The sequence below is a fragment of the Panthera uncia genome (assembly GCF_023721935.1).
Source record: "Panthera uncia isolate 11264 chromosome A3 unlocalized genomic scaffold, Puncia_PCG_1.0 HiC_scaffold_11, whole genome shotgun sequence".
In the NCBI taxonomy this organism is placed as follows: Eukaryota; Metazoa; Chordata; class Mammalia; order Carnivora; family Felidae; genus Panthera; species Panthera uncia.
In genome coordinates, this window is record NW_026057578.1 from 42,604,450 (window position 1) to 42,630,950 (window position 26,501).

The 26,501-nt window shown below is 42.5% G+C and overlaps 1 protein-coding gene across 3 annotated transcripts; it reads left to right on the top strand.

Annotated features, from left to right (window-relative positions):
* The first annotated feature begins 1,722 nt into the window (after positions 1-1,722).
* ZNF133 (zinc finger protein 133) lies at positions 1,723-25,966 on the top strand. Of its 3 annotated transcripts, none has more exons than XM_049651185.1 (6): positions 1,723-2,151; positions 3,448-3,520; positions 14,559-14,636; positions 21,612-21,738; positions 21,878-21,973; positions 24,044-25,966. In XM_049651185.1, the coding sequence occupies exons 3-6, from the start codon at positions 14,604-14,606 to the stop codon at positions 25,789-25,791; spliced, it is 2,004 nt and encodes a 667-aa protein (XP_049507142.1). In that variant the 5' UTR covers positions 1,723-2,151; positions 3,448-3,520; positions 14,559-14,603; the 3' UTR covers positions 25,792-25,966. The 3 variants fall into 3 exon arrangements, with proteins under 3 accessions (XP_049507142.1, XP_049507143.1, XP_049507144.1); XM_049651186.1 differs by having other exon boundaries at positions 24,047-25,966; XM_049651187.1 differs by lacking the exon at positions 14,559-14,636.
* The last annotated feature ends 535 nt before the right edge of the window (positions 25,967-26,501 follow it).

Here is a 26,501-nt window from a genome sequence, read left to right on the forward strand (position 1 = left end):
TATTTGCATGGGTGAAAGAACTTTAAATTTGAGTGCTGCCAAGTTAGAGAGGCTTGATAAATACCCTCAATGCTCAAAGATCTACCCTAATAAAGCATAAAAGAAGCTGACGCAAGTTCAAAATGACCAGCCAATAACTAAACTATCTATAAGAATAAAAAAACACACTCAGAGGAGAGGAACAGAAGAGAATTTAGTCTTGTAACAAAAATGCCCAGGATAAAGTTGAAAAATTACTGGACATGCAGAGAAACATAGTCAAGACAAAAAAAAAAAAAAAAAAGCAGTCAACAGAAACGGATCTTGAGATGGCCCAGAGGTTTTAGCAAAGACTTTACAACAGGTAATATAAATATAATGAAGGAACACATGTGCATAATGAGTGAACAGATGGGGGCAACCTCATCTGAAAGATGGAAATTATGAAAAAAAGAACCAAGTGGGGATTGTAGGACTAAAGAGCATAATAAATAAAAATTTTAAATTTACCAGAGGGGCTTAGAAGATTGAAGATGACAAAAGATAGTGTCAATTTCTTTTTTTTTTTTTTAACATTTATTTATTTTTGAGAGAGAGAGGCAGACTACAAGTGAGGGAGGGGCAGAGAGAGAGAGAGAGGGAGAGACAGAATTGGAAGCAGGCTCCAGGCTCTGAGCTGTCAGCACAGAGCCCAACGTGGGGCCTGAGCTCACAAACTGTGAGATCATGACCCCAGCCAAAGTCGGACGCTCAACCGACTGAGCCACCCAGGTGCCCCGTCAATTTCTTTTGAAAACTTCCCTCACTGAGTCCAGGACAATTTACCCAGTGACCAAGCTCCTAAGACCTTGACCTCACTTCCTGCTCTCTTCTCACGGGCCTTTCTCCAACTCTTCATCTCATCTACTCCCTCAGGGGAGCTCAGGCAGTCTCTCATCCTGGAAGTCTCCCTTGGTCTCTCACCTCCAAGGCCCCTGGGATCCCAGCCATCTCTGCCCTTGGCATACAGCAAGCATCCCTGGACACTTACACATGGATGTGTCTGCATTGTTACTTTGAACCTTCATGGATGTTAACAGGTAATTTCTTGGTGAATGAGTCACGGGTGGGGCAGAGAGGAAGTGTCAAAAGAGGGCTCCAAGTAAGACTGAGCATTTCTCCAGAACCAGGGATGAACTAAATTCACTATGAACAGGCAGCGGGCCAAAAGAAGGGAATGGATTCATTTTCCAAAAACAAAAACAAACAAACAAAAAACCCTTATTTTCAACCAGACCCCGGAACAAAGACCTAAAGAGCTAAGTCGACAGTGGGCTCTACCCCAAGCTATGGTCCAACAGTGAGGCTCCTGTTCTCCAGAAGACAAATGAGAGTTTGCCCAAAACTCTGGGGACTCCAGCAGAAGAAAAAGGTCTCCGGGCATCCGAAATGGGTTGTTCGGGTTGAGGGCTTATGCTCAGAATCCAGGTCTACCTCGCTCGGGACGGGAGACCTCGGGAAGACTGCTCTGCCTCTCTCAGCTTCCACCCTCCATGGGCCTCAACCGAGTTAAAAGGGCACGTGAGCTGGACGAGACCACGCCTGCAGGGCTCTCACTGAACGCCCCCGACCGTGGTGTGCAACCCCGCCGCTGGAGAAGGGCTACTTCACCCAACTGCCGCCGACCTCAGCCAATCCCAGAAGGCAAACCGATCTTTCCCCCTTGACGCGTCATTTCCGCCCACCGAGAGGCGGGCCGGCACCGGTTGCGGAAGTCACAGTAGGGGTCACTGGGAAGTGTAGTCTTTGAGGCCGAGGCGTTAGAGAAGAGGTCACGGCAGGTCGAGAAGCTTCACCCGGGAAGCATGTTTTGTGGACGCGGATTTAAGAAAAAAGACCGGGGATCCAGGCCACAGTGGTCATTCTCCACAGTGACCGGGCACATTACACAGAAACGGCTGCCTGGGAGGGCAGTGGAAGCCGAGGGATGTCAGCGCTCGTCTGGTTGCGCGGAGCATCTTGGGAAGTGTGGTCCCGGCGCCACACCGAGGATGCTGGGGAGTGTAGTCCCGGCGCCCTACAGAAGTAGGTCCCCAGCTGGTGGCTGGAGTGACCCCTTGTTCTTTGGTGGTGCTGGCGAGTAAGGCTCCCGTGGGACCCTTGCCGCAACTGTGCCCTTCCCGGCGCGGAAAGGTAGGTCCTGAAAGGCTGGTCTTTGGGCTGAGGCTGGGGTCGGTGCAGATGGCGGGGAGAGGAGGTAGTGTGGGGACACGCTGTCGTGGCTCAGGCCGTGCTCTCCCGGATGTCTTATTTTGGGGGTGTGGGCGCGCATCTCCGAGGAACGTGGAGGAAGCTCAACGGCAAAGTCCAGTGGTGGTGGGTGCTGAGCTTGGGCCTTTCGTTCAGGGATTCTTGTGGGTGGGGACAGGTTCGGCCTTGGTCGAAATCGCGATATTGAGAGAGGGGGTCGCTCGTGTCACAACTCCCCGGGTTTGCGGGGAGTTTAGTAAGTAGGCTTTGGGGGTCTGATAATTTCCCAGGTGGTGGTGTGGGAGCCGTCCCTGGGGCCACGTGGCTGGGGTTTGGGTGGGTGGGTGCTGATCGTCTTTTTTCGGGTGTACCCCTCAGCTTTGCCGCGGCGGAACGATGGGCAGGCTGGCTTGGCCAGACGTGCCCGAGTTGCACTGGGTGTGGAGTGGCCATTTTGGCGCGATGCTAGGCTCTCAATTTGGCTGGTCGCCCTTGGGTTCCGGCCCTGGAGGAAGAGGTCGGGCCAGGGTCCACTGGGCAAGTTTTTCAAAGGTCCGAGGATCGTCATTGTCCACAGGAATCCCAGATTCCCACGTCTCTGGTGTGAACGGGCTTTGGAATTTTAAGTTTCATTTTAACTTTTTATGGAGAAATTTCAAACAGTCAGAAGTAGATAGAATTCCTTAGACCCATTACTCAAATTCAGTGCTTATCACCCAAGGAGCATTCTTGATTCTTATCATGGATACACTGAGAATCCTTGCAACCCACAGAGATTCACCATCACTGCCCTCACTGGTTAAGAATATGGCCTCTGCAGCCAGATTTCATCCAGGCTCGGTCATTTTATAGCTGTGCCACCTCCGGTAAGAGACTGACCTTGCTGTGCCTCAATTCTTTCATCTGTAAAATGAAGATAATAAATTGTACTTCACTGGGTGAGGAGAAAGGTAAAACTCACAGTGCCTGGAACAGTCTCTGGTGTATACTCGTATATACTCAGGGCCCACTAAGTACTATTCTTACTAAGAACAAAGGTGAGAGAGGATCAGCTCCTGCTCAGTGTCAGCAGCATGTCAGGGCAAGCTGTGTTCCCAGCAAGCTGTGCACAGTCTTTTCTTCTGTGATAGGTCCATTCCTCCTTAAAGGAAGGAAGGTTGGAAGAGGCCCTACCCTACTGGAGCATGAGGGTTTCCTGTAACTCTGACTGTTTTTTTGTTCTTGCTCTGCCCCCTGCAGCCCCTGCCTGCCCAGAGAGGACTGCCTGGTGGGCAAAGAGAGGACTCCCGGGCTCCTGACAATCCAGCTTCAGGTGGGGACCCTTTACCTTTTGCTTGCCGAGCCACAGTGGGTTTTCTTTGCTCAGCTTTGCACCTTGTGTCCTACAATGTCCCATCCCCAGGAAAGAAGTCCCATTGTCAGGGTGACAGTTTTCACAGGGACTCTTCTTCAGACCTTGTGCCCTCATTCATGACCCCTTTGATTTCTCCATGCCTCTCTGCTTCAGTATAAACCCTGTTGATTGAGCTCAGATACCATCCCACTGTAGAACATTCCCGGATTTCCCCAGGCAGTACTTCCAGTGTCCTTGTCAGCAGCAGAACAGTCGACACTCTCAGGATTCTTGGGCTCCCAGGCTGCACTGTGACTGTCCAACTGTCCCACTGGATCATGATGTAGTTCTTGGAGGATTGGGCACCCAATTAGACTAAGCGGGTGATGCAGTGTGAAGGCACAGAGTTGTCGTTCTTGCTGGCTGGGAAGGAAGTTCACAGGGGATCTGATTGGAAAGGTGTGGGTTCGGTGTTATTGGAATGAGTCCTCAATGACAAGTTAGTGAGTGTGGCCTTGATCTGAGGGCAGCAGGGAGCAGAGCAGTGGCATGATTTCCCCCTCCAGCTGTTGCTCTGTGTTTTTCCTCCCCGTCAGAGCTAAGCTTGAAAGAATTGCCTCTGCTTGCTGTCTCCATGTCTGTCCTTTCTTCATCTCTTAAATGTTCCTATGAGGCCTTTTGGCCCTCCCCACTGAAACACATTGTCGTCAAGGTGCCCATGCTCTCCCTGTGGCTAAAGCCATAGTCCGTTCTCGGCAACATTTTACATAGTTGCGTACGTCCTCTTCCTTAAAATACCCTTTCACATTGGTTGCTCCTGGTTTCCGGGTTTTCCTCCTATCTCATAGGTCACTCCTCCTCTCTCTTGCCAGCTTCCCTTCTCCCAGATCCCTACTGTGGAAGGCCCTGGTTCGGTTTTTGGACTTTTCATCTTCTCCAGCCATACTGTCTCCCTTGTGACCCCGTCTCCTCTCCAGGCCTTAAATGCCATCTTTGAGGTTCAGCCTAGACCCATGCCTTCCTCTCCAAATTCTAGTCTCCTGCTGTCTGCTTCGAATTTCCTCCTGGGTATCTCTTGGGCATCCCAAACTTAATGTGTCCGACAATAAACTCTGGTCACCTCCCAAACGTGCTCCACCCAAGTGGACCACTTGGTGGTTAAAGACCACTCTTTCAGGGAGTTTAATAAGCTCTAATAAGGGGCAGGGACATGGCATCTCCTTCCTTCAGATTGCTCAGGCTCAAACCCTTGGAGTCACCCTTGGCTCTTTCTTGCTCTTACACTCCATCCCCACTAAGCAAATCTGGACTCTATCTCCAATCTCCACTATTTCCACTGGGGCCCGGACCACCATTTCACCTCACTCACCTGGATGATCAGAGCCCTTGAATGATCCCTTTGCATCTTCCCTTGTCCCCCTAAACTATATTAGTATGGCAACCAGAGGAATCTTTTCAAATTTTTTTTTTTAACGTTTATTTATTTTTGAGACAGAGAGAGACAGAGCATGAACGGGGGAGGGGCAGAGAGAGAGGGAGACACAGAATCGGAAGCAGGCTCTAGGCTCTGAGCCATCAGCCCAGAGTCTGACGCGGGGCTCGAACCCACGGACCTTGAGATCGTGACCTGAGCTGAAGTCGGACGCTTAACCGACTGAGCCACCCAGGCGCCCCCAGAGGAATCTTTTCAAATGTCAGTCAGGGCACCTGGGTGGCTCAGTTGTTTAAGCATCCGACTTTGGCTCAGGTCATGATCTCACGGTTTGTGAGTTCAAGCCCCACATTGGGCTCTCCTGCCAGTGCAGAGCCTGCTTCAGAACCTCTGTCACCCTCTCTCTCTGCCCCTCCCCCACACACAATCTCTCTCTCTCTCTCTCTCAGAAATAAACATTTAAATTAAAAAAATAAAATTGTTTTTTAAAAATGTCAATCAAATTGTGTCATGCATTTGCTCAAAACCCTCCAATGGCTTCTTATCCCAAAGTCAAAACCAGTATCCTGCAAAGCTGAGTCTGATCTCCCCGCCCCGTGTTTACACTTGAACTTTATCTCCCCAACGCGGTCTCAAACACAGCACCCCAGCCACAGTGAACTCTGTACCTTAACTGTGCACTGTCTCTGACCTGCGATGCTCAGCACACCAAGCACAGTGAACTGTCGCTTTTCAGAGCTACCCGCTTGGCCACTCCTTCATATCCCTCAGATTTCTACTCTGTTGCCTTATCAGAGAGGCCATGTCGAACCGTTAGGTACAATTTCAGAACCCCACCCTGCTTCTGTTACTTTGCTCCTTCCCTGCCATATTGGTCTTCACCTCACTCATCACTTCCTGGCATCCTGTGTGTTTTATTCATTAATTGAGTATGCCCATCTTCCTCCTCTGGACTTTCGTGTCAATGAGGGCAGGTTTTTTTCCTTTGTTCACTTTTGTATTCCCAGTGTCTGAATCGTGCCTGTCGTACAGTAGGAGCTTAATAAATATTTTACTGAATGAATGAACGATCCAGCCATATGTATATGGAGCCAATTCTGGTAGGAATGGATGAGGCCGACTGGAATGTTGGGAGAGGGTCTGCAGACCCTATCAGGAGAGACTGTGACCATTGTCTTACCCCAGCTGGTGTGGGATAAGCTGGTGTGGGAGGGGTTGAGAGAGTTCTTGGAGATGGAACCGGTTGGCCCAGGTAATGGGCTTGATGTGGCAAGTGGGGAAGTAGTCCTGGTGCCTGAGTAGGCACATGGGCGAGAGGGAAGGTGCTACTGTCATTAAGTAGGTTGAAGAGGAAGACGCCATAGCATGTCTGGAAGGGTTCTGATTATTGATTGCTGCAGAACAAACCCCCCCCAAAACTTAGCGGCTTAGAAGAATCAGCATGCTATAATGTCTCACAAGTCTTTGTATCCTCTGGGATCAGCTTAGTGGTTCTTCTGCTCTGTGTGAGTTATAGATCTGGCTGTGGCCACAGTCTCTCGGGGACTTGTGTGGGTTGGAACCTCAAAGACGGTTCCCTCACATATTTGGCCCTTTATGGGTTGACTAGAAGGCTGGGGTCAGCTGGGACAATTGGGCCTCACTCTCTCCATGTAGTATCAGGGCGTCTGCGTGGTCTCTCTGGCAGAGGAGTTGAACTTCTTGCATGGTATCTTGGGCCTCCCTAGAACATAAGCTCTCCAGCCTTCCTAAGACCTAAATCAGTAACTGGCACAGTGTCACTTGTGCCACATTTATTGGTTAAAACAGGAACAAGGCCAACATGCAAGAGCTCCCGATGTTTGAAGCTGGAATAATTTGAGCAAGAAAATAGTGATGATATTCTCTTGTAACTCATAGGATAAGATATGAATCCATACTGATATAAATAATTGAATAAATTTAAAAATGAGGGAGAAGGGACAGCTCTTGCTTACAGAGCAGTTAACGAATTTAGAATCAAAAAGGGAACTAGAACATCGTCATTTGGTAAATACCACAGTAATATGTCTTGCGGACACGTCCCACAGATGCATGCTGACATTAGTGAGTGGAAGTTTGAACAGAAACAGGATATTTGTATGATCTCAAAGTATCTGTCCCAAAATACTTATTAATTATAAAAACCCAGCAGACATCGCCTTAACCAAGTGATCAAGATCAAGGTTAATATCATCAGTAATGAGACATATGAGTATCATCAACCCCTTGATGCAGTGCACTGAAAAGGACATGACATCACTTCTCAAGTAATCTAGCCAAAAATGAACTAACCTCCTTCTGATCATGAAAAAACATCTGACAAATCCAAAATTGAGAGATATTCTTCAAAAGTGTCAAGTTCATGAAAGACAAGAAAGGACAGGAACTGTCACAAATTGGAGAAAATTAAACATACATGGCAACTAAATACAATGTGGGAACTTCATTTGAATCCTGGACCAGAAAAAGGACATTAGTGAAAAACTGACAAAATTTGGTTAAGGACTGTGGTCTAGTTAATAGTATTGTGTCAATGCTAACTTCCTGGTTTTGATCATTGTACTATGGTTTTCTAAGATGTTAACACTAGAGGAAGCTGGATGAAGGTTATATGAGAACTGATATTTTTGTACCTTCTCTGTAAGTCTAAAATTAGTTCAAAATAAAAAGTTTTAAAAATCCTTCAATCTTATATTCTTGAGTTTTTTTTTTTTAAGTAAGGAATGGGTGCTGAGTTTTGTTAATAATTTTTTAGCATGCATAAAAACACTTGGTTTTTCTCCTTAGATCTGTTGATTAATAAGGTGTATTATAGCAATGGATTTCCTAATATTGACCCAATCTTTTTTTTTTTTTTTTTTTAATTTTTTTTAACGTTTATTTATTTTTGAGACAGAGAGAGACAGAGCGTGAACAGGGGAGGGGCAGAGAGAGAGGGAGACACAGAATCCGAAACAGGCTCCAGGTTCTGAGCTGTCAGCACAGAGCCTGACGCGGGGCTCGAACTCACAGACCATGAGATCATGACCTGAGCCGAAGTCGGACGCTCAACCGACTGAGCCACCCAGGCGCCCCGACCCAATCTTTAATTTCTGGGAATCCCACTTTGTCTTGGTGAAATATTTTCTTATTGTTGTGTTGGAGTCTCTTAGCTGATATTTCTAGAATTTTGCTCTAAATTCATAAGTGATAATGGTCTTTAATTTTTAATTTTTTTATAAAATTTTTTGATGTTTTGTTTTATTTTTGAAAGAGTGCAAGTGGGGGAGGGACAGAGAAAGAGGGGGACAGAGGATCTGAAGCAGGCTCTGCACTGACAGCAGCAAGTCCGACGTGGGGCTTGAACTCACAAACCGTGAGATCATGACCTGAGCTGAAGTCAGATAGATGCTGAACCAACTGAGCCACCCAGGTGCCTAATTTTTAATTTTCCGAACTGCCATCAAGTTGAGGTGTCAACATTATAGTTGTTTTATAAATAGAATAAGGAAGTTCCCTTCATTTTTCAGTGCTCCCGGACAGTATTTAGAGCACTGGGACTCTGGTTTGAAAGTTTGGTTGAATTCCCTCGTGACCATTTAGGGTCAATTATATTTCCTTAGAAGTTATGCACTTCATCTAGGTGTATAATTATTTTATGGAGATCTGAGAAATACTCTTAAATGACTTTTAAAAAAATGTGTTTTGGTGATTTGGTAGTTATTTCCCCATTGTTGTTTCTTATTTGGGATATTTATGCTTTCTCTTTTCCTGATTAAGTTAGGTGTGTTTAAAATCTCCAGCTATACATTTCCCTCACCTCGCTGTTTCCCTTTCCAAACTGGAACTTTGTACCCATTAAACAATAACTCCCTATTTACCCTTACCCTGAGCCCCTCTCAACCACTCTTCAACTTTCTGTCCATGTGAATTTGATTACTCTAGGTACCTCATATGAGTGGAATCATACAGTGTTTCCCTTTTTGTTTCTAACGGGTTGTTTCACTTAATGTTTAACCCATGTTGTAGCATGTGTCAAAACTTCCTTTCTAAGAATTTCCTTTTAATATCCATGTGTGTCTGTCATATTTTGTTTATCCATTCATCTGTTGATGGACACTTGGGTTGTTTCCATGTTTTTAGCTATTATGAATACTGCTATAAATATAAGTGTACAGGGCACCTAGGTGGCTCTATAAATATAAGTGTACAGGGCACCTAGGTGGCTCAGTCGGTTAAGTGTCTGACTCTTGATTTCAGTTCACATCATGATCTCAAGTTTGTGAGATTGAGCCCTGCCTCACACTCCATACTGGGCATGGAGCCTGCTTAAGATTCTGTCTCTTCCCCCTCTCTCTGTCCCTCCCCTACTCGTGCTTGTGCGTGCACATATGCTTTCTCTCGCAACAAAACAAAACGTAAGTGTACAAATATCTGTCTGAGTCCCTGCTTCCAATTCTTTTAGGATATTCCCAGAAGTGGAATTGGTAGATTACATGATAATTCTATTTTTAATTTTTTGAGCAACCACTATACTGTTCTCTATAGTGGCTGCACCATTGTACATTCTGAGCACTGCCCAACAGTTAAATGATGATTTTGATCATTATGATGGAAGTCTGGTAAATTTTTTGCTTGGAATCACTTAGGAGTCTTGTTCTTAAAAGCCTGACCATTTTTTCCAGTAGATACCTTGAAGTTGGTGATTGTGAGTAAACTTCCCTGGTACTCAGAAGTAGGCCCTTTCATATTTAGATTCAGGTCATCTATTTTTGAAGTTTTCTTGGGCTATAGCTTAAAAAAACTTTTTTTTCATGTTTTATTTATTTTTGAGACAGAGAGACTGAGTGTGAGCAGGGGAGGGGCAGACAGAGAAGGAGACACAGAATCCCAAGCAGGCTGCAGGCTCTGAGCTGTCAGCACAGAGCCGGCCGCAGGACTCGAACCCACCAACCATGAGATCGTGACTTGAGCTGAAGTCAGATGCTTAAGTGACTGAGCCACCCAGGTGCCATTTGGACTATAGTTTTAAGTATTCTCTTTCCTTTTTTTGTTTGTATGTTTTTGTTTTCTTCTTCAGGAACTACAATTATATGGGTGATAATCCTTTTTTTTTGTCTGTTTTCCATTTCAACCACTTTCTCTCCGACCCATTCTTTATTTCATTTTTATTCTCTTAAGTGGTTTTCCTGCTACACTTAAGTGCCCATCCTGTTTTCATTTCAATCTATTCTTCTTCAGTATCTTGTAACTTAGTTTCATTTCTTTCTGAAGTTCAATCAACTTTCATTTTGTTTGTTTCTTTTCTTTTTGGCCCATTTTTGTTTTTAGCTTTCAAATTTTGCTTCCAGTTTTGTTGAAGTATAATTGACATATAACATTGCATTAGTTTAAGGTGTGCAACATATTGATTTGATACATGTATATATTGGGAAATGTATCACAATAAGTTTAATTCTGTCCATTTTCATAACATAGGTACAAATTTGAATTTTTGATTCAAGATGATTTCTCATATGCCCAAATGTTTGAGGATCTTGAACTCAGCTTAGAGTGTTTTATTACAGCTATTTCTGTGTCACTTGTTTTTGGTAGAATTTTCTTTAGCTGAACTTTGGATTCTCATTTTCTGTTTTGGTTTTCTATACAGGAGAACTACTCATCTGCATTTCTGTAGACAGAAATCTAGTAAATAAGATCTAGTGTGTTTCTAATTTTCTAGTTCAGGAAAACTCTTCTGTCTGTGTAGCTAGTATGGTTTCTTTACTGGATTGCAGGAGGAGGAGATATTGTGTCTTCTTCCTCCTCCTCCTCTTCTTTTCCTTCTCCTTCTCCTCCTTCTCCTCCTCCTTCTTCTCCTTCTTCTCCTCCTCCTCCTCCTCCTTCTTCTTCCTCTTCCTCTTTCTCTTCTGTTTTGCAAGACCCTGTATCCTCCCCCCCCCTTGCTTATTTTTCCCTTTATCTTGACATTGCCGAGAGGTGCCTTTTCCTTGCTTGTGATCCCCCTTTCCCCTGGAGCTGTACCTTCCCGAGACTTCTGTGCTCCGTCTGCCTACCCTTTTTAAGTCCTTTCCCTTTTATCAGTATTTTCTCATATATGGTAGCTTTTCTTTTTGGGCGGTCGTTTCCTCTCAACTAAGTCCACACAGTGCCTCTTTTCTCTCTTTCATGTAGTTTCCCTCTTAGCTCCTCTTCTGCTCCCCGTTGGCTCTGTGTAGGGAGTATAAGAGATAGCTCACTGGTTTAGTGTTTTATGCCTTATTTATTTTTATTACAAGTAATTTGAAGTTAGAATATTCTCTGTCTAGGTATGCTGACAGGATGTATGTTTTGTGTAAATTACCTGTGTTTCAGTAGTAGGTTATCTAAGGTATTTAGCAATCTTTTACTTGATTGGCCTCAAGCTCTGAACTCAGTCTCACCTGTGAACAGTAGCAGACACCTGCACAGCTCATTTGACCTTCCATCCATTGTTATCCACGTTAGCTTTTTGTTGTCTTGCCTTATGTATTCAGCCAACTGTGGGAGGGGCTTGTGTAGATTTGAGGCTCCATCCTTTGTTGCTGCCACTTTTCTAGGATTATGCCATATGGTTTCCAGGAAGTCTGGAAGCCACAGACTCTTGATCTGTTCCCCATGTGCCACATGTACTAGGGAGTGCCCTTAAATGAAAAGACAGTTAAATACAGGTCTTACCCCATGTGCGTCCTTCCTTTCAAGGATCATATCCCTTCTGGTTTCTGACTGCTTCTGGTTGTAGTGTCTTCAAATAGTTGTTTTTTATATTTTGAGTAGGGTTTATAGTTGTTAGTAAGAGGGTTAGTTTGATAGAAGCTTCCCTCAGTATCAGAATCTAATGCTACTCGTTCTTTTTATAAAAAAAAAAAAAAAGACATTTTCTTCTGCTTTTCTTAGTTTTTGTTTTTCTCCTACTTTCTGGAGTAGAAGGCAAGTGAAAACAATTAGTTGGTTGTTTTTTTTAAACCCAGTACATTGACACTTCAAAAAACTGGAGTCAAGTATTTCCCCTTTGTGGTTTCTTATTTTGAATATTTATATTTTCTCATTTCCTAAAATAGCTGTGTTTATTTCACTAATTTTTAAGAAGTTAAGATTTCACTTATTATACTTTTTTCTGTTCATTAATTTATGTTCTTGTCTTTATTGAAATATCTAAAGCTATACATTTCCCTCACCTCACTGTTTTAAATAAATCTCACACATCCATAGTGTTTTCATTGTTTTTAGAAATTCTATGGTTTCATTTGTTTTCCCTTTACCTCCTACCTAATGCAACATTCAGTAAACTTTTTCTACTTCCCTATTGCCTTTTCTCTTCTCCCATTTTAGTGGCATTTCTACTTTATCTGGACACATAGGCCTTCTACCATTAGTATATATTTTTCTTCCCCACTCTTACCCACCATTTAGTGCTAGATCTACAATTATGTATATTAAATGCTCACTATCAGGCCTTTACCTGGTTTTCCCTGTCCTGTCCTATTATGTCTAATGTTCATCTTCCAGTAGATTCCTCACAAAGAGCTCATGGCTATAGAATTCCTCAAACTCTTGCATGTGTACAACTGTTTTCCTATAGTCATCTTACTTGAAGAATCCCTTGGATGAATCAAGTGTTACCAAAAGTGTGGAAAGGGGCACACTTATTGTGTAGTCATTGGGATTGTAAATTGGTCGGCCTTTGGAGGGCAATTTGGCAGTGTGAGCATATGTTTGGTATTAAGTCCAGTAATTACATTCCTTTAGCACTCATACAGAAATACTGACATGTTTGCAAAAAGGTATTGCTTTTAAATTTCTAGTGATAAACACTACAGTCTGTCAGTTGACAGAGGAACACTTTGTTAAAGAAAATGTGGTTTGCTGATGGACATAGTATGAGTTATCAATAAGAGTGGAGTAGGGGCGCATGGGTCGCTTAGTCGGTTGAGTGTTTGACTCTTGGTTTCAGCTCAGGTCAGGATCCCGGGGTCTTTGGATTGAGCCCTACATTGGCCTTTGTGCTGAGTGTGGAGCCTGCTTAAGATTCTGTCTTTCTCTCTTCCTCTACCCCTCTCCCCTACTCGTGCTTTCTCTCTCTCTCTCTCTCTCTCTCTCTCTCTCTCTCTCTCATAAAAAATAAGGGGCACCTGAGTGGCTAAGTCTGTTGAGCTTCCAACTTCAGCTCAGGTCATGATCTTGCAGTTCACAAGTTTGAGCCCCACATCTCTGCTGTCAGCACAGACCCTGCTTTAGATCCTCTGTTCCCATCTCTCTCTGTGCCTCCCCTGCTTGCACATTCTCTCTCTCTTTCTCTCAAAAATAAACAAACATTTTAATAAAGTAATAATAATCAAAGAATTGAGTTAGGTCTGTGAGTACTGGTGTACACATAACCCCAAAACATTAAATGCACATAAGTCAAAGAATTATACAGATGGTTTTTATTTATAGGAAAGTAACATTATTTGCACGTGTACCCAAATATGAATGAAAATGAAGAGATAAGATTATAAATCAAAGAGTACTCATGAAATAGTTAACAGCAGTTACCTGTTAGCAGGTGGGCCTGGGGCAGAGTCCAGAAAGAGAACTGAACTTTTTCCTTTATAATCTTCAGACTACTCTGGATTCTTTCTAACACTAACAGATTTTAATTGCCTGTATAATTAAATAGAATGAAGTTAAACGACAAAAATACATTTGTTGAAAAATGTCTTCTGACTTTCCTTATGAGTGATTTGCAGTTTTATTTTACTTCTTTCCTGACCACTTCATCCAAGTCATAATATTTATTCGTTTAATTTGAGTTGTCATACTTTATTCTTTTAGAATTGATACTTCATTCTTACCAGTTTCTGTCCCCAGGTATTGCTTTCGATTTTGCTAATTTTGTTCTCAATACAGTGTTGTATTTTTTTCTGTCCTGGCTATCCAATGAAAAATCGTATACTTTTTGCTTTTTTAATGAGAAAACGCAAAAATAAAGGAGACAGTAGCATAATTACCATCCTTATGTACATCATCTTGATTTAACACTTCTTAATGCTTTACCATATTGCATAAGCTTTTTTGGTGGTGTTTAAGAATTTTAAAATAACTCTTTATTAACAGAAGACTTTCAAACATGTTCAAAAGAAGCAAGAGTATTATAATAAAGCCTCAGCTTTAACAGCCATCACCATGTTGCAATCTTTGTTTCTTGTTTTTGTCTCATTTTTTTCTAAAATGTTTTTAATCATTTTCATCCATAAATACGTTAATATGTATTTCTTTGGAAGAACAACCAGAATACCATTTTCACAACTCTTCAAATTCATAATACTGCATTTAACATCACCTACTGCCAAATAAATGGCTTCAGAAATTTCCTTTTACGTTTAATTTGTTTTGATCAGGAGAGTTTGGAACTGACCCTGCTGAAGGCTTGGCTCCCTGGACCTTTTTCCAGGGCCCTGATAGGGAATCAGACTGTTAAATTCCCCGTCATGCCACACTTCCCCCTTCCCCCAAGTGAGGCCCTGCCTCACTGATGGGGAGAGTATTTCCACCTGACACCCTTTCATTTCTGTTTTCCTTACCCAGATCTGCCTTCTGAGATATCATCCTTCTTTAGGGATACCAGGAAAAATGGCCACAGGGTCCCGGAAAGCCAGGGTAATGGTGAGTGTTTTCTGTATTTCCATACTGGCTGTTTCAGGATGGACACATTCTCTTATCCTGACTGCCTTGATGATACCTGGCAGAATCTAGCATTAGTCCTGGAGGTATGACTTACCTTACCTGAAACCTGTTCGACCCATGACTTAAGTCATTCACCAAGTGGCTAACTCTGAACAACACACAGTTCTATAGGGCAGGATAGAGTCTGTATTCCTTTCTTCAGCTTTAAAACTTTTACAAGCTGAGAGTGACATCAGGGAAAATGATGAGGTAGGAAGCACCCAGAATCTGTCTAATGTAATATTTTGGAACTCTGGAGTCTAGTTGAATGCTTGCAGCTTCCAAAGGAATGCTTGGAACAGTCAGTTTCAGCTCTCAGTGCAGTAACCATCACCCACCCCCATCCCCATGGCAGAAATGCATGCATGTGTACCTGGAGCAGTTTGACAGCTTGTGGAAGCCAGGGTGGACAGTAAGGACCTTGTCCTCCAAATATCGAGGACCTGTGCTCTGATTGCTGCTTCTGATTACAGAAATGAGCACCATTGTTACAACTCCTTCTGACTGAAGTAGGGGATTTAAAGAACTAGATCCTGGCATGGTTTTTTTTCCCCTTTATTTTTTCCCTTTTTCCCCTTTTGAGAGCCAGACATTTTAAGACTAGAACATCCAAAAGAACTGCACATACAGGTTATTTAGAAAGTTACCATGCATGCCTATGGAAAAGCACAGGATCAGAAAAACATAAGAAAGACCTGAGGAAACCCTAAGTTTACACCTTAGGCTGAATCTCAGTGCAGATGGCATACAGCAGTTTTAAAATCCAGAAAATACTGAAGAATCTGAGTTCTAAAGCGGCCATATTAAAAGATTCAGAAAACCAGTTTTACACACACGCAAAATCATGAGGCATACAAAGAAACAGGACAGTACAGTCCATTCAAAGGAAAAAAATAAATCAATAGAAACTCCCTGATAAAGGCCAGATGGTGGACTTACTAGACAAAGACTTTAAAAGAGCTGTCTTAAAGATTCTCTGGGCTAAAGGAAGATGTGGAAAAGTCAAGAGAATTATGTTGGGACAAAATGGAAATATCAGTAAAGAGAAAACTTAAAAAGGAACTAAGAAGCTCAACAAATTCCAGGTAGGATAAGCTATCAAAGAGACCCACACCACAATACAGTGTAATCAAACCCTTGAAAGCCAAAGGCAACAGAGAATCTTGAAAGCAGCAAGAGACAAGCAGTGTGTCACATACAAACTGTCCTCTAAAATCAGCAGATTTCTAATCAGTAACTTTCGAAGCCAGAAGACAATGGGTTGATATATTCAGTTCTGAAAGGAAAAAAAAAAAAAAAACAAAACCTGTCAACCAGGAATTCTATATCCAGCAAAACTGTCCTTCAAAAGTAAGGGAGAAGTCATTCCCAGAAAAATAAGAGGTGATACAGTTTTCAGCCACTAGACTTGCCTTGCAAGAAATGCTAATGGGAGTCTTTCAGGTTGCAGTATGAGGATACTAGACAGTTACTTGATGCTATATGAAGAAATAGTTCTACAGTAAAAATAAATAAACCTGCACTTATATAAGCTAGTGTTATTGTCACTTTGGTTTACTACACTTTTTCTTTTCTGCATGATTTAAGAGACTAATGCCTTAGCAAAAAACACAATTGTGAGTCTATATTTTTGGACACATGATGCATACAGGTGTAATTTTATGACTTTAATAACGACAGGAGGTGAAGATGGAGCTATATGAGAGAAGAATTGTGTATTGAAGTTAAACTGATATCAATTCAGATTAGGGTCTTACAACTTTAGGATGTTAAATTTAATCACTGTGATAACTATAATGAAAATAGATATAGAATGTACACTAAAGGAAATAAGAGGGGAATTTAATGTACTAAAATCAACTAAATAACAAGACAGTAATACAGGAAATGATGTTCAGAAAAGCTACAACTCATGTGAAAACAAATAGCAAAATGGCAGAAGTCCCTTCTTATCAGAAGTTACATAGTATGTAAACGTATTAAACCCTCCAGTCAAAACACAGGACTTTGCACAATGTATAACAACAGTAAAACTATGATCCAACTATACACTGTCTATAAGAGACTCACTTTAGATTCAAAGACACAAATACATTGAAAGCAAAAGGATAGCAAATGATACTCCGTGCAAATAATGACCAAGAGAGAATAGAGGTGTCTATACCAGTATGATAAAAATAGATTTTCAGCCAAACAAGATTACAAAGGTAAGACATTATACATTAATAAAAAGTTCAGTGCAGTAAGTGGATATAAAAATTCTGCATACTTACCTACCTAATAACAGACCCTCAAAATACATGAAGCAAAAGTTGATAGAATTAAAAGGTGATATCGACAGTTCTACAGCAATAGTTGGAGGCTTCAATACCCCACCCTCAACAATGGATAGAGCAACCAGACAGGAGTAAGGAAACAGAGGACTGGAAGAACACAATAAACTAACCAGAACTAACAGACCTATACAGAACACCCTGCTTGACAACAAAGTACCCCTGGGACATTCTCCAGGATAGACCATATGTTACACAACAAATTAAGTCTCAGTAGATTTATTTAAAAGATATGTGTATCTTCTCTCGCAGTGGGATGAAGTTAGGAACCAATAACAGAAGGAAAATGGACAGTTCACATATTTGTGGAAATTAAACAACATACTCATGAACAACCAGTGTACCAAAGAAGAAATTACAGTGGAAATTAGAAAATACTTATAAACACAGGCGTCTGGGTGGCTTAGTCAGTTGAGCGTGCAACTCTTGATTTCAGCCGAGGTCCTGATCTCATGGCTCATGGGATTGAGGCCTGTGTGGGGCTCTGTGCTGGCAGCATGGATCCTGCTTGGGATTCTCTCTCTCCCTCTCTCAAAAGAAATAAACATTAAAAATTATTTATAAACAAATAAAAACAAAATACAGCATACCAAAACTTATGGGATACAGCAAAAGAAGTGCTACGAGGGAAATTTATAGCTACAATATGTATATTGAAAAGGAAAAACATTGTCAGGAAACAATGTAGTTTTACAACCTAAGAGTCTAGAAAAAGAACAAACTAAACCCAAGGTAGCAGATGGAAAGAAATAATAAAGATAAGAACAGAGTTAAATATAGAAAATCAATAAAACAAAAAAATTGGTTCTTCAAAAAGTTTACCAAAACTGAAAACTTTTAGCTAGCTCGATTGAGAAAACAAATGGGCTCAGATTGCTAAAATCAGAAACAAAAGTGGGGCATTACTATTGATTCTGTGGAAATGAGGATTATGCAAGACTGTTACGAACTATTGTACTCCAACAAACTGGATCGCCTAGATAAAATGGACAGCTTCTTAGAAACAGAATAACTTCAGGACATAATCATTAAGAAATAAAATTCCTTAATAGAATAGTAAGGGGATTGAATCAGTAATCAAAAGCTCCCAACAAAGAACAGCCCTGGACATGAATGATGCCTTCACAGGTGAATTCTACCATACATTTAAAGAAAAACAATTCTCAAACATTTCCCCCCAAAAACAAAGAAGGAACACTACCTAGCTAATTCTGTGAGCACCACCGTGGTACCAAAGCCAGAAAAAGACAATAAAGGAAACTACAGGCCAATAATCCCTTATGAATACTGGTGCAAAAATTCTCAACATAATTCTAGCAAACCAAATTCAGCATATTAAAAGAATTATATGCTTTTCTATGTTAGTAAAAGGATTCTATGTTGCTGTATAGAATTAGACACCATATTAAAAGAATTCCACTGACCAAGTGGGATTTAGTCCTAGAATGCTAGGATGCTTCAACATATAAACATCAGCAAATATACCACATTAACAGATGAAGGCAAAAACCTCAAGATCATCTCAACTGATGCAGAAAGTATTTGACAAAATCCAGCACTCTTGTATGATTAAAATACTCAATAAACTAGGAATAGAAGGAAACTACCTGAACATAATAAAGGCCATATGTGGAAAACTCACAGCTAACATACTCCATGGTGGAAGACTAAAAGCTTTTTCTGTAAGATTAAATATGACAAATAAGCTCACTTCTGCCACTTCTGTTGAACACAGTATTGGAAGTTCTAGCCAGAGTAAGTAGGCAAGAAAAGTTGAAAGAAAGAAAGAAAGAAAGAAAAAAAGAAAGAAAGAAAGAAAGAAATCTAAATCAGAAAGGAAGAAGTAAAATTATCTGTTTGCAAATGACACACAAAAATCTGTTAGAACTAATACACAAATTCAACAAAATAGCAGGAAACAAAATTAACACACAAAAATCAGCTGCATTTCTACACACTAACAATGAACAATCCAAAAAGGGAATTAAGAAAAACTTAATAGCATCAAAAAGAATAAAATACTTAAAAATTAGCTTAATCAAGGAGGTGAAAGATTTGTACATTGAAAGGTACAAAACCTTGCTGAAATAATTAAAGAAATGGAAAGACACCAAGTTAATGAATGGAAATTTTAATATTGCTAAGATGACAATAGGACCCAAGTTGATTCAGTGCAATCGCTACCAAAATCCCAATGACTTTTTTTTTCCCAGAAACAGAAACGTTCATCTTAAAATTCATATGAAATTTCAAGGGACTCTGAATAGCCAAAACAGTCTTGAAAAGGAACAAACAAACATGCAGGGCTTACACTTCTTGATTTCAAAGTTTACTACAAAGCTGCAGTCATCCAAGCTGTGTGGTACTGTGATAAAAACAGAATTATGGACTAATGGAATAGAACAGAGAGCCCAGAAATAAACCTTATGTATATGGTCAAATGATTTTGGACAAGAGTACCAAGACCATTCAATGTGGAAAGGACAATCTTATTTAATAAATATTGCTGGGGAAACAGTATACCTACACGCAAAAGAATATAGTTGGACCATTACCTCACACCATATACAAAGATGAACTCAAAATGGATCAAAGACCTAAAAGATAGGAACTAAAACTATGAAACTCTTTGGAAAAAAACAAGAGAAAAGCTTCATGAAACTGGATTTAGTGATGATTTCTTGGACATTACACAAAAAATCCGGGCAACAAAAGAAATAAAACAGATAAGTTGATCATCAAAATTTAAAATTTCTGTGCAAATATATTTGCAAATCACTTATAAGTGATTAATATTCAGAATATATAAAGAACTGCAACCCAACAACAATGAAAATACAAACACCCCAATTCAAGCATGGACCAAGAACTTGAAGATATTTTGCAAAGAAGTTATACAAATGGCAAATAAGCACATGCAAAGATGCTTATCATCACCAGTCGTTTGGGAGATGCAAATTAAGTCCACAATGAGATACCACTTTGCACCCATTAGATGGCTGTCATCAAAAAAAAGCAACAAGTGTTGGTGAGGATGTGGAGAAATTAAAACACGTCTGCATTGCCAGGTAGGGATGTAAAATGATGTAGTTGCTGTGGAAAACTGGTTCCTGAAAAAAGTGAACATGACATTACCATTTGCTCTTGTAATTTCACTTCTGGGTATATACCCCGGGGAATTGAAAGCAGGTCATTAGATACCAATTTGCAAGGTAGTATTATTGATAGTGGTTAAAAAGTGAATACAAACCAAATGTCCATCAGTAGATGAACAGTATTTACATAAAATTGAGTATTTTTTTAGCCTTGAAAAGGGAGGAAATTCTGAGTTTGTGCTTCCGCATGAATGAACCTTGAAATTAGCCAGACACAAAAGGACAAATATTGTGTGATTCCACTTATTTGCAGTGTGGAGAATAACCACATACATAGAGATAGGAACTAAAATGGTGGTTACCAGGGTTTGAGAGGAGGAGGGAGTTATTCTTTCATGGTGACAGTTTCGGCATGGGATGATGATCAAGTTCTAGAGATGGAGAGTGGTGATGGTTGTACACTTAATGCTACTGAAATGTACATTTAACATGGTAGCTATAGTAAAATATTTGTTATGTATATTTTACAATAAAAATGAAAAATTCTACAGACTGCTACACTCCACCTATTCTGTATTCTACCTTTTATTCCTCCCGGGTTGTCTTCCCTATCCACGTTGTGGCTTCCTTCCTTCCTTTGCTCACAGTGTCTTCTTCTCTGCTCCCCATATGCTTCATCTGGAATACCTAGCACTTCCCTCTCCTCTTGACTCCTACCCATCCTTTAAGATAAGTTCCTGGGGCTGCCTCAGGATACCTTTCCTGATATCTGTGTCCTCCATTTTTAAATAGTGTTAAGGAGATGAGTAAAACTGGGCAGGGGAATGAGAACAAATGTAGAAATGAACTTGTAGGTCGAGTGTCCAAGAAGGTCCACCCGGAGCATCCACAGTGTGGGGCTGTGAATTTAATGTAGTATTGTCTACATTTCACTTGTTGACCTCAGAAGTGAACCCCAAACCCAGGTAGTACATTCAACCCCATGCACTTCACCAGTACCCACTTGTGCCTCTCAGACCCAAGGAAGCCAAGAGACCGTGGGATTTAGGGAAAGGACTGAGTTACAGTTTAGCCTGTGCCACTATTGAATTGTATAAACTTTAGTCATTCAGATGCGTCAATACTAACGTGATTGGTAATATTATTTAATCATTTAAATTCTGAAAAAGTCTGTTATGCTTTACTTTCATTTAATTTTTATATGTTATTTCCTCTTCTTTCTGCCTCGATTAAAAGCTCTTAAAAGTTAGGGACCCTTTTTGCACATATTCTCCAAACAGCCCACCCAAGATCTTGAACGTAGTAGACTCTCAAGTGTTGTTGGCTGGATAGCAACAGAGGTTTAACACGTGGCATCAGGGTCACAATCAAAGGCAGGATCTTAATAGCTCACCTGCCTCCCACAGGGCAACCCTCTGCCTTCCCCTCACCCTGAGTCATGGGCAAGGCTGGCTCCTCAGTGAGCAGGACTGTGTTTTCTGTTACAGGCACACATGGCATTCAGAGATGTGGCTGTGGATTTCAGCCAGGAGGAGTGGATGCTGCTGAGCCCTGCTCAGAGATCCCTGTACAGGGAGGTGATGCTGGAAAACTACAGCAACCTGGTCTCACTGGGTAAGCCCTGGAATCTCTGAGGACTCATCTTCTTGCTGCTGGGCATTTTAGGCTATGCTTGAAGTAGCCATCTCGCTTTCTGAGTTGGCCCTTGAACCCATTAACCTACAGCCACCTTGTTTTCTTTTCCTGTGAACAGGAATTCCGGTTTCTAAACCAAAACTTATCACACAGCTGGAGCAAGGGAAGGAAACCTGGAGAGAGGAGAGAAAATGCTCACCAGCCACCTGTCCAGGTGAGTGGGGAAGACTGGGCAAATGGAGCATAGGGCTTCAGGTGGCTCAGGGGGTGGGAGAAAGGAGGCATCACTCAGGTGCTGGAGAGGGCAGCCGTTCTCCTGACTCCTGAACGTTGTTTGCATTGCCGGGCGAGGCCTCCCTTCCAGACCTTCATCCTCGCCCGAGTGCAGGGCTGTGTCTTCCTCCTCTTCTTGTAAGGACACATTGGATCAGGCCTCTACCCTTGTGACCCCTTTTAACCTTAATTACCTCTTGAAAGGCCCCATTTCCAGGGCACTTGGGTGGCACAGTCGGTTAAGTGTCCAACTCTTGACTTTAGCTCAGGTCATGACCTCACAATTTGTGAGTTCGAGCCCCACGTCGGGCTCTGTGCTGATGGTGTGGAGCCTGCTTGGGATTCTGTCTCTCCTCTCTGCCCCTCCCCCACTTGTGCGCTCTCACACGCATTCTCTCTTTCTCTCAAAATAAATAAATAAACTTTAAAAAAATTTTTAGAAAAAACTAAGTAACAGGCCCCATTTCCAAATACAGTAACATTCTGTATAGGATAGAATACTGGGATATAAATGTATATACAGTTGGTTTTTAAAGTTCGGTTCATTGATCAAGGAAAATTGTGTTCAGGTTGGTCTAGTACAATCAATACCTGATTTCTCAAATTGTTTGGTTATTTGTTGCATTCAGATGACTAGAACCAGCTTTGATGAAACGATTACAGTCAATGTTAACATCTTCTATACATGAGGTGCTATAAGAAGAAATTTATATTGATGTCTGGGAAAATTTTAATTTAGATTAATTTTGAAAATTAACAGGGCTTCAACTGGTCAGGGGCACCAGGAGGGAACATCTTTAAGTCAGTGAGGGACTAGACTGTGTTCGTGTTGTCCATTGCTGAAAACCTTGTAGAAATTCTGGCACAAAGTCATCCTCTAATAAATTTTTGTTAGTGAGTGGGGGACCTCCAGGCATCTCACGCACAATTCTTGAACCGTTTTTATGCTGCTTCCTATACTAGGGGCTCTCCAACCTGAATGACCACTCTTTCCATCTGTCCCTTTGTCCTCATGGGGAAATAGGGAAAGACATGACATTTACATATGGGTCCTCTGGTTAGATCTCTCTCAGAGAAAATACTTGTGGACACAGTTTATGTCATGTGGGTGGTTGTTAGAAGGTAATTGTAATAGCAGGGAAAGACTGTTACCTATTGGCCCCATTTAAAGAGCTGAGGGATGCCTGGCTGGCTTGGTCAGAGGAACACATGACTCTTGATCTCAGGGTTGTGAGTTCAAGCCCCATGTTGGGTGTGGAGATTACCAAAAAAAATAAACTTAAAAAGAAAAAATTTTTTATTTATTTATGTTAATTTTTTTTTTTTTAACCTTTATTCATTTTTGAGAGACAGAGACAGAGCATGAGCCAGGAAGGGGCAGAGAGAGAGGGAGACACAGAATCCAAAGCAGGCTCCAGGCTCCAAGCTGTCAGCACAGAGCCCGACGTGGGGCTCGAACTCATGAGCTGCGAGATCACGACCCGAGCCAAAGTCAGACGCTCAACCGACTGAGCCACCCAGGTGCCCCAAAAAGAAAAAAATTTTTAATAAAAAATTAAAGAGCCAAAACCACCTGTGCTATTTTATAGCTGGCCACATAGAAGAGGCTGAGTAGCAGGGTTTTTTTTGTTTTTTTGTTTTTTGTTTTTTGCTTTTTGAGAGAGAGCACACATGCAAGAGAAGGGGAGGGGCAGAGAGAGAGGGAGACAGAGGATCCAAAGCAGGCTCTGTGCTGACAGCAGAGAGCCCGATGTAGGGCTTGAACTCATGAACTGTGAGATCATGACCAGAGCCGAAGTCAGACACTTAACTGATTGAGCCATCCAGGCACCCCAGGATGTGGGTTTTCTGAGCCTGGAAAAGTAGGTGATTTAAAGGAAGTCTTGACCGGGTAGCACTCAAGTTGTAAGCATTTTGAAGAACAGGGAATCAAGTCTCCCGTCAGACTAGGCAGAATTGCTCAGGCTGCCCCACTGAGTCTCAATTCTGACTCCAACTTCTCTCTCTGCAGCAGAACCAAAGCCGGAACTCCACCTGTGTCCTTTCTGCCCTTCGGATTTTTCCAGTCAGAAATTCCACATGCAACACATGCTGTGTAACCATCCCCCCTGGGTCTTTACATGCTTGTGTGCAGAAACTCCTGTCGAGCCAGGGGACCCCTGCCCAGGGGACCAGAAGCAGCAGCAACCAGCCTCTGATCGAGATTCCTGGAGTGATAAAGCGGAAGGCCAAGAGAGAGAAGGCCCCAAGCCTCTGTTTGGCAAGACAAAGAAAAGGACTTCGGGAACGTTCTCCAGGGCACCCCAGAGGCAGCCAGTGAGCTCTAGGAGCGGCATCAAAGGGGTGGAAATCAAGTCCAGCCCCGCTCCAGCGGGGAGCCCCGAGGAAGCGGACAGACTGTTGAAGAGGATAGAAGTCTTGGGATTTGGGACAGTCAACTGTAGAGAGTGTGGACTGGGCTTCAGCAAGATGACAAACCTGCTCAGTCACCAGAGGATTCACTCCGGGGAGAAGCCGTACGTGTGTGGGGTGTGTGAGAAGGGCTTCAGTCTGAAGAAGAGCCTTGCCCGACACCAGAAGGCCCACTCAGGGGAGAAACCTATTGTGTGCAGGGAGTGTGGCCGAGGATTTAACCGGAAGTCAACACTTATCATACACGAGAGGACTCACTCAGGCGAAAAGCCTTATATGTGCAGTGAGTGCGGGCGAGGCTTCAGTCAGAAGTCAAACCTCATCATACACCGGAGGACACACTCAGGGGAGAAGCCCTATGTGTGCCGGGAGTGTGGGAAAGGCTTTAGCCAGAAGTCTGCTGTCGTGAGACACCAGAGGACACACTTAGAGGAGAAGACCATTGTGTGTAGTGATTGTGGGCTGGGCTTCAGTGACCGGTCGAACCTCATCTCCCACCAGAGAACACACTCGGGGGAGAAGCCTTATGCCTGCAAGGAGTGCGGGCGCTGCTTTAGGCAGAGGACGACCCTTGTCAACCACCAGAGGACACACTCCAAAGAGAAGCCTTACGTGTGTGGAGTGTGTGGACACAGCTTTAGCCAGAATTCAACCCTCATCTCACACAGGCGGACACACACCGGGGAGAAGCCCTATGTGTGCGGGGTGTGTGGGCGCGGCTTTAGTCTGAAGTCACACCTCAACAGACACCAGAACATACACTCAGGGGATAAACCCATCGTGTGCAAGGATTGTGGGCGAGGCTTCAGCCAGCAGTCAAATCTCATCAGACACCAGAGGACACACTCAGGGGAAAAGCCCATGGTGTGTGAGGAGTGCGGGCGAGGCTTCAGCCAGAAGTCAAACCTCGTTGCACACCAGAGGACACACTCAGGGGAAAAGCCGTACGTGTGCAGGGAGTGTGGGCGAGGCTTCAGTCACCAGGCAGGTCTCATCAGGCACAAGAGGAAACACTCGAGGGAGAAGCCGTACATGTGCAGGCAGTGTGGACTAGGCTTTAGCAACAAGTCAGCTTTAATCACACATAAACGGGTACATTCAGAAGAGAAGCCTTGCGTGTGCAGAGAGTGTGGCCAGGGCTTTATCCAGAAGTCACGCCTCGTCTTACATCAGATGACACACCAGGGGGAGAAGCCTTATGTGTGCAAGATGTGCGGCCAAGGCTTCAGCCAGAAGTCCCACCTCAGCAGACACAGGAGGACGAAATCTGTCCACTACAAACTGCCACTCACGCCCGACTCTGAGGCCTGTTCCGGACAGTCTCCCGACCTCTTACACTCTCTTTGAAAGTGCAGATGGTGAGGAGGACTAAGTAATCAAGATTGTTACACTTCCTTGAATTGAAGTAGAGAAATGCGTTCCATAAGCGGTCAAAGGACATTTGACTCAGTTCACTTTCTCCACACTAAGTCTTCATGTTTTGTGGCCTTTTGTTCTAATAAACATTGCTTCTTTACAAATATGTGACCTTGACTGTGCACCTCATTCACTCATCTGTAAAGATAGGGAATAAAGAGTGGTGCAGATACCTTGGACTCCGAAGTCCACTCATTTTTTTGTTTTTTGTTTTTTGTTTTTTTAATTTACATCCAAGTTAGTTAGCATATAGTGCAACAGTGATTTCAGGAGTAGATTCCTTAGGGCCCCCTACCCATTTAGCCCATTCCCCACTCCCTCCAGTAACCCTCTGTTAGTTCTCCGTATTTATGAGTCTTTGATGTTTCATCCCCCTCCCTGGTTTTATATTCTTTTTGCTTCCCTTCCCTTCCCTTCATCTGTTTTGTATCTTAAAGTCCTCATATGAGTGAAGCCATATGATATTTGTCTTTCTCTGACTAATTTCACGTAGCATAATACCCTCCAGTTCCATCCACGTAGTTGCAAATGGCAAGATTTCATTCTCTTTGATTGCCGAGTAATACTCCATTCATTGTATATATATACCACATCTTCTTTATCCATTCATCCATCGATGGACATTTGGGCTCTTTCCATAC